Source organism: Pecten maximus, chromosome 1 (genome assembly GCF_902652985.1).
Source record: "Pecten maximus chromosome 1, xPecMax1.1, whole genome shotgun sequence".
Classification (NCBI taxonomy): Eukaryota; Metazoa; Mollusca; class Bivalvia; order Pectinida; family Pectinidae; genus Pecten; species Pecten maximus.
Genome location: NC_047015.1, coordinates 57,544,625 through 57,558,071, shown reverse-complemented (window position 1 = coordinate 57,558,071; position 13,447 = coordinate 57,544,625). Strand labels below are relative to the sequence as shown.

The 13,447-nt window shown below is 37.9% G+C and overlaps 1 protein-coding gene across 2 annotated transcripts in view; it reads left to right on the top strand.

Moving 5' to 3' along the window:
• LOC117339109 (rap guanine nucleotide exchange factor 6-like) overlaps positions 1–13,447 on the top strand; it is a 116,681-nt gene that overhangs the window by 10,161 nt on the left and 93,073 nt on the right. For both annotated transcript variants that reach the window (XM_033900540.1, XM_033900523.1), the window contains exons 2-3: positions 578–705; positions 2,016–2,099. In XM_033900540.1, the coding sequence (XP_033756431.1) occupies positions 578–705; positions 2,016–2,099 (212 nt within the window). The remainder of the gene's footprint in view (positions 1–577; positions 706–2,015; positions 2,100–13,447) is intronic.

Genomic DNA, 13,447 nt, shown 5'->3' with positions numbered 1-13,447 from the left:
TACATTTTCCTGAAAAAAAAATCTTTCATTTTCAATCTGCACTTGTTCACCTTTCACAGAGGAAATTATGGGATAGCTGGGGATGTACCACATGGTGTAATTGTAATGAATGGCAGAATTTTGTACTTAACTGAAAAAGTTTTACAATGGTGTGATGACCTGAAAGTTTACACATGTACATGTGTTGAACAGAAAAGTTTATATATGTGTTGAACATAAAAGCTTACCCAAGGGATGAACATAAAAGTTTGTGTATGTGATGAACATAAAAGTTTGCACATGTGTTGAACATGAAAGTTTATATACCGGTATATGTGTTGAACATAAAAGTTATACATGTGGTGAACATAAAAGTTATTATAATCATTATAATTGTGTATGGAGCCATTGTCAGACTCTATATCATCTATTGTTTATATAAGTGTCTGATGATTTCATAGACTTTATCATACCAAGTTATATGGAGAAGAATTATATAGCCTTCGCCTGATGCCCTATTTTCTTCCATTTGAATAAAAAAAAATTAAATTTAAATTGAAAATGAACATAAAATATAAATCTTGTGTATATGTTGCAGGATCTCGATGTCATCTTTTCCTATCTACACGGGATGGAGGCTCTGTCCTCGCTACGGGAGCCTGCCCTTCGTGCCTTGTGTCGCACTGTCCGCTACGAATGTCACGATGCAAACGACATCCTTTATTGGTAATTGTTTTAAGTATCTCCTTCCTGCATAATTAACGTGTGAAGTCTATATTTGACGATCCAGTGTTTCCTTTATTTTAACTAATGAATGAATTATCTAACATTCTATATTTAAGTATATATTATATCATTGCTGGGTTGTAAATTAGTTAAAAAACATGCAACTGAATTGTAATATCAAAGTAAAAAATCATGTCACTGAATTGTAAATAACACGTAACTGAATTGTAATTACATAGTAAAAATCATGTAACTGAATTGTAATTACATAGTAAAAAATCATGTAACTGAATTGTAAATTACATAGTAAGAAATGTTAATGAATTGTAATTACATAGTAAGAAATCATGTAACTGAATTGTAAATTACATAGTATCATGTAACTGAATTGTAATTACATTGTAAAAAATCATGTAACTGAATTGTAAATTACATAGTATCATGTAACTGAATTGTAAATTACATAGTATCATGTAACTGAATTGTAATTACATTGTAAAAAAATCATGTAACTGAATGCATATAGTGGATAAAAAATATTTTTTGGAATAGCAAAATATAATTTTAAATTACCATAATATTTTCCTTAATGTTTGAAAAAACAGCTTTAAGCTCACAGATGTTGAGTTCATTGAATGGAGCCAATGAAATCTTTTCCAGTGTAATATTTTTTTATGTGTATTTAAGACAGAGCTGCCTTTGATGTTGTGGGCCTGGTCTGTTACAGTAACTGAATGTCTCACTGTGAAAATAAAGATGACGACAGAGATACTTGTAATGTTGTAGCCAGGTCTTAAAAGGAAAACATTGTGGTGTTGTAATTGGAGGTTTGCTTTTGTAATCAAGCCTGCTGCAAACGGTCTGAACTGAAACAGATGGGCATAGTTTAAATTAAACTTGTACATTTCATCCAGGGCAAGAAAATCTTGTGTAAAGTTAGGGATATCAGTGTTGTGAATTTTCTCCATTATTTTAATGTTTGAAAAAATAAATCTGTGTAAATAAAAGAGAAAAATTCAGAACAAAAGGAGGGGATTCGAATATATGTATGCCCCTACAATTTCAGAAATGGATTGTAGGGGATGTCTGGTGGAAAGGGTATAGGGGATGGGTTGGCAGGCACATATGTTGCGAAGAAGGAAACGTGAATTTTACTCGATTTTGGTGCTTGTCCATCAGCTTTTAATACTACCTATCATTTCATATCTATTATGTCATATTTTCATGTAGTAGTAATTTTGAATATTTCTGAAACAGGAACTTGAAATAAAAAATAATGTTTTTTTTTTTTTTATACAAATATTTTTCAGTCGAGAAGAGTTGAGTACGTGCTGGTATATTTTGTTGTCCGGGTCGGTGTTCATTGAAGGTTCTATGTTCCTACCAAGGAGCAGGTAAGCGATTTTTCTCTTTACAAATACGTGCTTCGTGTCCTCTCTTGCCATCCTTTCCCCCAGTAAAATATTTCTGTATTAATATTATGTATGATGAAGCACTGCCGTCATTTGTCCTGAAATCTCTCCACAAACTCTATCACGTTGATGATGAATTGGTGGGAAAATCCATATTTGTTTGTGAGTGGGTTACCTTCCATTATTGTTAGGCCACAGAACTTTTGTGTGGTTGTCAATATTCTATAGTGACCAACTGACACATGAAATGGACGCTGGGGTGATTGATGGGTGTCTGTTGCAGGGTGTGTAATTGATAACTGTTTCTATTTCACATCAAATTCTACTGACTCTACATTTTATTAGGAGTTCAGATATCTTAATGATCAATTAATGTTATCAGTGAAACTTGTCTAAACCAGCTCCACAGTAAAAACCTGTCTAAACCAACACTACAGTAAAAACCTGTCTAAACCAACACTACAGTATAAACCTGTCTAAACCAACACTACAGTATAAACCTGTCTAAACCGACACTAAAATAAAAACCTGTCTAAACCAGGACTGCAGTAAAAACCTGTCTAAACCAACACCACAGTATAAACCTGTCTAAACCAACACTACAGTAAAAACCTGTCTAAAGCAACACAACATTAAAAACCTGTCTAAACCAACACAACAGTAAAAACCTGTCTAAACCAACACAACAGTAAAGACCTGTCTAAACCAACAATATGGTGAAAACCTGTATAAACCAACACTACAGTAAAAACCTGTCTAAACCAACATCACAGTAAAAACCTGTCTAAACCAACAATATGGTGAAAACCTGTATAAACCAACACTACAGTAAAAACCTGTATAAACCAACACAACAGTAAAAACCTGTCTAAACCAACACCACAGTAAAAACCTGTCTAAACCAACACAACAGTAAAAACCTGTCTAAACCAACACTACAGTAAAAACCTGTCTAAAGCATTAAAAACCTGTCTAAAGCAACACAACATTAAAAACCTGTCTAAACCAACACAACAGTAAAAACCTGTCTAAACCAACAATATGGTGAAAACCTGTCTAAACCAATACAACAGTAAAAACCTGGCTTAACCAACAATATGGTGAAAACCTGTATAAACCAACACAACAGTAAAGACCTGTCTAAACCAACAATATGGTGTAAACCTGTATAAACCAACACTACAGTAAAAACCTGTCTTAACCAACACCACAGTAAAAATCTGTCTAAACCAACAATATGGTGAAAACCTGTATAAACCAACACAACAGTAAAAACCTGTCTAAACCAACAATATGGTGAAAACCTGTCTAAACCAACACAACAGTAAAAACCTGGCTTAACCAACAATATGGTGAAAACCTTTATAAACCAACACAACAGTAAAGACCTTTCTAAACCAACAATATGGTGAAAACCTGTATAAACCAACACTACAGTAAAAACCTGTCTAAACCAACACAACAGTAAAAGCTGTCTAAACCAACACTACATTAAAATCCTGTCTAAACCAACACTACAGTAAAAACCTGTCTAAACCAACACAACAGTAAAAACCTGTCTAAACCAACACTACAATTAAAACCTGTCTAAAGCAACACTACACTGAAAACCTGTCTAAACCAGCACTACACTGAAAACCTCACTACATAAAGATTTTATTGTTGCAGAAAAAAATACAGAAATTACAGTAATCAGTGTGACCTTGTAGAGTTCTGTGTTAGAAGTCTCCTGAGTACACAGGTTGCTGGATTAAGCTGGGTTTGGCAGATTGTTTAGGGATAGATTATCCTGTCTGGTTTTATAATTGGAAAAGGCTGTACGTAAATGCTAGGGTTTGTATGGAGAAACAGACCTAACTGCCACCAAATCGTCCCAGGTGTACAAATGATGTTCTTGTGTTACCAGTACCATTGATAAGATATACTTCTTGGTTCTAGTGTGATTATTGGGTGTTTACTGTCTGAATATTTTTGTGGAGCATATACATATATAAATATATATATATATACACGGGTATCGTGTCATGTTGAATATTTTTTGTTTGTATTTATATATATATATATATATATAATAATCGTTAAGTACCTTATGGATGAAGTAATACATAAAGAAAACGAAAAACTCGACAACTTAAGACGAGTTGTCGAGTTTTTCTTTTTCTTTATATATTTAAATTTATACATATATATAACTCAACACTGTACGTAAAGTTGTGTATGGTAAATATTTGGATATATATGAAATATTTAATTCAGTGGCCATACTCAGACTCAAGCAATAGTGAGTTTTTCTTCCATGGGCCCTGGCCAGGGTCTATCTGTAAACAATCCATGTTATTGCTATTTCTTGAAAAGAACCAGAAGGATCTCTCTCAAATTTCATAGCTATGGTCCCTCTCCTTCCTCTCAGGATTATGCATGTTTAATTTTGAGGCTGAACAGAAAACAATATGTAACTTAATAGATAATAGATCTTTGTGAAATTTCATATTTGGCTGTTCATGTGCAATTTTGAGACCAGTCAGAAAAAGTACAATAGATATTTTGTGAATACCATATATTAATAGCTGGTGTAGGCCTGCTGTATTCAGGAACAGGGATACAGCAGCTGATGAAAATTGTGGGCCTGCTGTAGTCAGGAACAGGGTTACAGCAGCTGATGAAAGTTGTGGACCTGCTGTAATCAGGAACAGGGTTACAGCAGCTGATGAAAGTTGTGGGCCTGCTGTAATCAGGAACAGGGTTACAGCAGCTGATGAAAGTTGTGGACCTGCTGTAGTCAGGAACAGGGATACAGCAGCTGATGAAAGTTGTGGGTCTGCTGTAGTCAGGAACAGGGTTACAGCAGCTGATGAAAGTTGTGGGCCTGCTGTTATCAGGAACAGGGATACAGCAGCTGATGAAAGTTGTGGGCCTGCTGTAATCAGAATATTGAGTATATATACTTCTCAGTTCAGACTCAGAGGTCAATTCTCTTTTTGAGTGATATTGTTCTTATATAAGGACACCAGAAACACTTAATATTCAGGAGATTGTCTGTAGATTGAGTCGTCTGGAGAGCTAGGGTCTACTTCATTCACTCTACAACTTCAACAGATTTGATACCCTCAGCAGATACATGATTGAATTGAAAATAAAGACCACGATAGATAGACGCTTTTGTGTACAATTTTGTAACAATTCAAACCAAAACCTAAGCGCCACGCCTTTGTTGCCCTTTGGCGTCCTCAAAGACAGATTTAACAATTTTTAACTACCTCGGAAACAGCAATAATGTGGAGTTGAGTGTTCCTGCGTGCAAGGTTATTGAGATGTAATACAATCGGCTGCGTACGTCTATCGCTATTGATTGGTGATGTTCAAGTCTTGGGATTGTCTTGCTCGTAGAAAGTTTCAGCATCATCCGGGTGTAAAGCTCTGCAGTGTACATGATTGTGGTGCCAGTATGTAATCAGCAATTCAAGCATACTCTTTTCACTTCTTTTTATACTATCGGATTACTGCAAAATCATAATTTTTTGTTAATTTTGTGGGTGCTTTTGATTAATGAACTCATATGTCCACAAATTTATCAACTGATGAAACATGGTATGACCTTGAGTATAAGTCAATTTCATGGGTGTGTATCGCCCGTACAATAGTTGAAAAAGTGTAAGGAGTACACGTATATATACATATGTATATAGAACCACGCGTTCCTGAAGGGAGTGTATATATACATATGTATATAGAACCACGCGATCCTGAAGGGAGTGTATATATACATATGTATATAGAACCAGGCGTTCCTGAAGGGAGTGTATATATACATATGTATATAGAACCACGCGATCCTGAAGGGAGTGTATATATACATATGTATATAGAACCAGGCGATCCTGAAGGGAGTGTATATATACATATGTATATAGAACCAGGCGTTCCTGAAGGGAGTGTATATATACATATGTATATAGAACCAGGCGTTCCTGAAGGGAGTGTATATATACATATGTATATAGAACCAGGCGTTCATCGAGGGAGTGTATATATACATATGTATATAGAACCACGCGTTCCTGAAGGGAGTGTATATATACATATGTATATAGAACCACGCGTTCCTGAAGGGAGTGTATATATACATATGTATATAGGACCAGGCGATCCTGAAGGGAGTGTATATATACATATGTATATAGAACCACGCGTTCCTGAAGGGAGTGTATATATACATATGTATATAGAACCACGCGTTCCTGAAGGGAGTGTATATATACATATGTATATAGGACCAGGCGATCCTCGAGGGAGTGTATATATACATATGTATATAGGACCAGGCGTTCCTGAAGGGAGTGTATATATACATATGTATATAGAACCACGCGTTCCTGAAGGGAGTGTATATATACATATGTATATAGAACCACGCGTTCCTGAAGGGAGTGTATATATACATATGTATATAGGACCAGGCGATCCTCGAGGGAGTGTATATATACATATGTATATAGAACCAGGCGTTCCTGAAGGGAGTGTATATATACATATGTATATAGGACCAGGCGTTCCTGAAGGGAGTGTATATATACATATGTATATAGAACCACGCGTTCCTGAAGGGAGTGTATATATACATATGTATATAGAACCACGCGTTCCTGAAGGGAGTGTATATATACATATGTATATAGGACCAGGCGATCCTCGAGGGAGTGTATATATACATATGTATATAGAACCAGGCGTTCATCGAGGGAGTGTATATATACATATGTACAGTGGACCCTCGATAATCCGAACACCTTCGTTCCCAGCCCAAACCGTCCGGATTACGAGTTTTCCGGACTACCGAATTTCGTCTACCAGGTCAAAAAATTGTTGGGTAAGAGTTATCTCCCTTGATTATATACAATCCGGGACGTTTTAATGACGTTTCATAAACACGTCTAATAGTCAGTCTTTTTAAAAAATAAATACACTTATGTTCTTGATATGATTCTTGTTTTCTTTTATTTTGTAGAAACTAAAAAATAAACAATGTTTTTAAAAGAACATGTGAAGTGAAAGTTGTTTTATTTATAGCGGGCATATGTGACCTACAAACAACACACATGGGTTACGTCCCAGAGGTTCACAAACGAGTAGAAATTACATACGTTAAATACCTGAAATGAAAGACCCACTATGTACAATGTACGTTTTTTTACGTAAATTATGAACCTGAAATGAAAGACCCGGTTTTTACAACTTACCAACAGTTTTTGTGGTTTTTTTTACTGTAAGTTAAAAACCTGAAATAAACGAACTGCTATGTACAATGTACGTTTGTTACGTAAATCAGAAACGTGAAATGAAAGACCCACTATGTACAACTTACCATTAGTCCATGCTTTTTTATATGATTTTTACGTAAGTATGAAGATACAATGAATAAGTTGCAATGTGTAGTTTGGTATGTTCACAGTCTTTATATCAGAAGTTATCGCATCACGTTACGCCCATTTATTCTGATTGGATAATAATAATAAAAACTATTCACAATATTGTGTGTTTTTAATCGTGTAAATAAAATTCAGACATACGCCACGTAATAATTAACATTAATTAATGTGGTGAATCGTAACTCACTTTGCTGTACCAGAAACTCCAAGCTACCTATCTAAAAGTACGCGACACCAGCGAGAACTACCCAAGCTGTCCGATAATTATTAAACCCGTATTCACTTAACAATGTGACACTTACTGAAGTAAATCAGCGGTATCTGACGACTTATTAGTGTGTAATTAACCCGGTTCTTGTGATCACTGCTTAATACGTAAATGTACCATGTGTGTAATTAATAACATACATCTTTCAATGAGTCGTCATTACACGTAACGATGTTACAAGCCGATATCCTTGTTTACCCAATACAATTGTTAGTGATGTTAATTACCGATAATAAATTTATTACATGCATTTGTGATTGATTAAGTATCGTATCACATACTGTATGTTAGTGAATTAATTATTGCTAACTACGAAATAGCACTATGTAAAATAACTATAATAGATATTGTACGTCAAGTTGATCAAAGCAAGACCAGTCTACACTATAAAACCCTTTAATACTGTAGCATTTAGGTCGATCGTAAAGAAAAGCAATGTACCGTTATAAAAACAGAGCTACATTGTAACACAGGTAAACACCCGGGGCTATGACCTGGCAGCGGTCGCTATGACTACGCACAGTGTCAAGCGATAGTCTGTACAGCTGTCGACACGGGTGACTTGCCCGACATTTTTCTCTCCTCGTGGTGAAAAAATCGTCCGGATTATCGGGGGAAATTTACTAATGAAAAGTACTTTCCGTTCCCAAAATGGGCTTCCGGAATCGGAAACCGAATTTCCGGACTGGTGAGTACAAATAACGTTACGGAAATCCGTTCCCGTGCTATTCCGTCCGGACTGCGAGTTTTCCGGACTATCGGCGTCCGGATTATCGCGGGTCCACTGTATATAGGACGAGGCGATCCTGAAGGGAGTGTATATATACATATGTATATAGGACCAGGCGTTCCTGAAGGGAGTGTAAAATACATATGTATATAGGACCAGGCGATCCTGAAGGGAGTGTATATATACATATGTATATAGAACCAGGCATTCATGAAGGGATACCAGTACCTTTTACGCTTTATTACGCTGTAGAAACATGAAAATAATGATTGTATCAGATGCGAAGGCCTGTTCAGCCGAGAAGGAAATTTATTTATTGTTGATTTTGGTAATTGACAGCTGCTATGATAATGATCTCAATTAGACTTCATCACAAGGATCGAGTTTGTATTCAAATTGATCTGTTGGCAGGGGACCAGCTTAGTATGATGGCTGTATATAGTTTTTTGTAGATTTTATCAGGGTTCTTGGAAGGCAGTAAATATTTGAAATTTTTTTCCCCATTTTACTCGTAATAAGAGTTGTTCAGTCTTTTTTAATTATTTTAAAATGTAAATATTACTTGTATATTTATATACATATGTTTTTGTTGCCTCCTTCCTCATCCCTCATCTACTGACTATGGTTCGAAAGAAAGTTATTCAACTAGACTACTTAAATAGAGTAACTTGAAGGCTTCGGAAGGCATCCAGGAAGATGTTAAGGCCACTATCATAATCCATCAAGAATTCGGTGTGGCCTTTAATGTGATCAGTTTGGTAGGATTTAGGTTGATTTGTCAATTAGTCTCTCACTAAACAGCAACACAGTACATCTATCTAACGTAACTCATATGTTGATGATCAAGTTTGATTCCGTGGTGAAGTGCTTGTAGATTTCAGAACAAATTTAGGATGTTTTAATGGGCATGTATAATTATGAGATTTGTCTAAGGCTTGTGTACAACTTTCTAAGATCGTTTAGATTTAGACTTGTTACATAATCAGTGGTAATTAAGATTTCTGGAAGGGCAGAAGGATATCGGCCAGACTGTATTTAAAGATGAGCTGAAAAAGTTGTAGAAGTTTGTTTCTATTTCCTGTAGATATTTGCAAGTCTGAGAGTGTCTAGAGCATTTCAGTATCTGCCCTAGAACCAATGGCTTAGTCATTGTTTTGATGTTGTCACATAACAGAAAGAAAGTAATTATTTTGTACAATTCAAGCATCAAGCAATATTTGACCTCGGACAAAATTATGGATTAGCATCAACCGATAGCTTGTGGCATCCAAAAGCGTTTCACAAGTTTAGCATGGTTGGTAATAAGGTATGCATAAACTCATTTGTAATTAAAAAGTAAGTGTTGTTCAAGCATAAAGGAATGTTAATGGGACAGGAAATTTTATTGGCTTAAAAATTAGAGGTGGTAGACCATATAGTCCTGTGAACCATACACACAGTACCATACGTACACTACCGGAGGCCATACACTGTACCAGTAGGCCATACACAGTACCAGTAGGCCATACACTGTACCAGTAGGCCATACACTGTACCCGTAGATTCTTGGAGACAGTACCAGTAGATCCCTGGTGTCCAGTTTGGAGACAGTACTAGTAGATCCCTGGTGTCCAGTTTGGAGACAGTACTAGTAGATCCCTGGTGTCCAGTTTGGAGACAGTACTAGTAGATCCCTGGTGTCCAGCTTGGAGACGGTACTAGTAGATCCCTGGTGTCCAGTTTGGAGACAGTTCCAGTAGATCCCTGGTGTCCAGTTTGGAGACAGAACCAGTAGATCCCTGGTGTCCAGTTTGGAGACAGAACCAGTAGATCCCTGGTGTCCAGTTTGGAGACAGAACCAGTAGATCCCTGGTGTCCAGCTTGGAGACAGTACTAGTAGCTCCCTGGTGTCCAGCTTGGAGACAGTACCATTAGATCCCTGGTGTCCAGTTTGGAGACAGAACCAGTAGATCCCTGGTGTCCAGTTTGGAGACAGAACCAGTAGATCCCTGGTGTCCAGTTTGGAGACAGTACTAGTAGATCCCTGGTGTCCAGCTTGGAGACAGAACCAGTAGATCCCTGGTGTCCAGTTTGGAGACAGTACTAGTAGCTCCCTGGTGTCCAGTTTGGAGACAGTTCCAGTAGATCCCTGGTGTCCAGTTTGGAGACAGTTCCTATAGATCCCTGGTGTCCAGTTTGGAGACAGAACCAGTAGATCCCTGGTGTCCAGCTTGGAGACAGTACCAGTAGCTCCCTGGTGTCCAGTTTGGAGACAGAACCAGTAGATCCCTGGTGTCCAGTTTGGAGACAGTTCCTGTAGATCCCTGGTGTCCAGTTTGGAGACAGTACTAGTAGCTCCCTGGTGTCCAGTTCCAGCTTACTATTCTGAACTTTCCTGATGTCCAGCTGTACAGCCGGTATAGGATGTACACAGTTTAATTGACTGGGCCTTGTAACACTGACCAGTCAAGGATAAACATGTCACCATGGAAATATTAATGTCCTGGGGCTGCAGCCTTGGTCAAGCAGCAGTTAAAGCCGATGACCAGTGAACAGGTTTTACCTGGTGTATATACATTGGTATAATATTATAACAGAAATAAACAACATTTTTGACTCGTCAGTATATAAGCTGCTCTAGGCCATTAAAACAGGTTTTCTGTGTAAACAGTGTGTCTGGCAAGGAAGGATTTCCCCTATAGCACACACATGCACATGCATTAGAAGAGAATTATGTTGTAGACAGGCGGTAGCGTCTTGTTCCACCTCCCACTGGAATGGAACCTCCCAGCGCAGTATGATCCCTGACCTGAACCTGGTGTCATACAAGCCAAGCTGCAGAAAAAAAATGTGTTTCCTTCAGAGAGGCAAAGTGATGGGATATATAGACTGCTTCAGCAGTCTAAACCACGATTTTCAATAACAAGACAATATGTGTACTGGATGATTAGGTGTGTAAACTACAAGCCGTGGATACGCCTGACTGGATGAGATTCTTTATATTATACAAATCTACTGATCCGTGGTATTTATAGTACTGAGGTGAGTACAGCTGTATATATATATATACTGGGTTTGAGGAGACTGTTACCCTCTTAATGTTAACTGGACGTTTGGGAGACAATGGATGGAGGTTGCCTACCCCGTCCCCTGTCTGTGTGTCTTTGTATCTTTAGGTGTATGTGTGTATGTGTGGTTTCCTCGGCCTGGTAGCATCTTGTCTTGTCAGTGTATGTGTAGATCATGTAGCCACCACTATCATAACACACAAACCAGATTCTCATCATAGATGAATGTAGGAGTATGGATATTGCTAAATGTTTTCCAAATTAAAGTGTTTTTGAAGTAACGAGAGGGTAGGGGTGTGTATGTTTTTGTAATAAACAAGTGGGTAGGGGTGTGTATGTTTTTGAAGTAACGAGAGGGTAGGGGTGTGGATGTTTTTGAAGTAACAAGAGGGTAGGGGTGTGGATGTTTTTGAAGTAACGAGAGGGTAGGGGTGTGGATGTTTTTGTAATAAACAAGAGGGTAGGGGTGTGGATGTTTTTGAAGTAACGAGAGGATACGAGCTGTCCTTTAAAGACAGGTTATCTGAGATGATGGGACATTGGGAGCTGTCCTTTATAGACAGGTTATCTGAGATGATGGGACACTGAGAGCTGTCCTTTATAGACAGGTTGTCTGAGGTGATGGGACACTGAGAGCTGTCCTTTATAGACAGGTTGTCCCAAGTGATGGGACACTGAGAGCTGTCCTTTATAGACAGGTTATCTGAGGTGATGGGACACTGGGAGCTGTCCTTTATAGACAGGTTGTCTGAGGTGATGGGACACTGAGAGCTGTCCTTTATAGACAGGTTGTCTGAGGTGATGGGACACTGAGAGCTGTCCTTTATAGACAGGTTGTCTGAGGTGATGGGACACTGAGAGCTGTCCTTTATAGACAGGTTGTCTGAGGTGATGGGACACTGAGAGCCGTCCTTTATAGACAGGTTATCTGAGGTGATGGGACACTGAGAGCTGTCCTTTATAGACAGGTTGTCCAAAGTGATGGGATATTGGAAATGGCCATTTAGTAGATTTTCATTGCTATCCATTAAGACAGGTGTTTTCTTACTATAAAATGGTCAAATCAATATCCTGAACAGCCATTTATAATTTTCTGCAATCAGTTAACCTTATCTTATTGGTACAGGTCTACTTTGGACCATGATTTTTCTGATGCTTGTTATAATGTAATTCACGGTAGCTCTTATGCGGTTGGGTACATCTGTAGTAATGTAATTCTGGGTAGCTCCAGTGAGGTTGGTTACATCTGTAGTAATGTAATTCTGGGTAGCTCCAGTGTCAGGTTGGGTACATCTGTAGTAATGTAATTCTGGGTAGCTCCTGTGAGGTTGGTACATGTACATCTGTAGTAATGTAATTCTGGGTAACTCCTGTGAGGTTGGTTACATCTGTAGTAATGTAATTCTGGGTAGCTCTAGTGAGGCTGGGTACATCTGTAGTAATGTAATTCTGGGTAGCTCCAGTGAGGTTGGTTACATCTGTAGTAATGTAATTCTGGGTAGCTCTAGTGAGGCTGGGTACATCTGTAGTAATGTAATTCTGGGTAGCTCCAGTGAGGTTGGGTACATCTGTAATAATGTAATTCTGGGTAGCTCCAGTGAGGTTGACTACATCTGTAGTAATGTAATTCTGGGTAGCTCCAGTGAGGTTGGTTACATCTGTAGTAATGTAATTCTGGGTAGCTCCTGTGAGGTTGGGTACATTTGTAGTAATGTTATTCTGGGTAGCTCCAGTGAGGTTGACTACATCTGTAGTAATGTAATTCTGGGTAGCTCCAGTGAGGTTGACTACATCTGTAGTAATGTAATTCTGGGTAGCTCCAGTGTCAGGTTGGGTACATTTGTAGTAATGTTATTCTG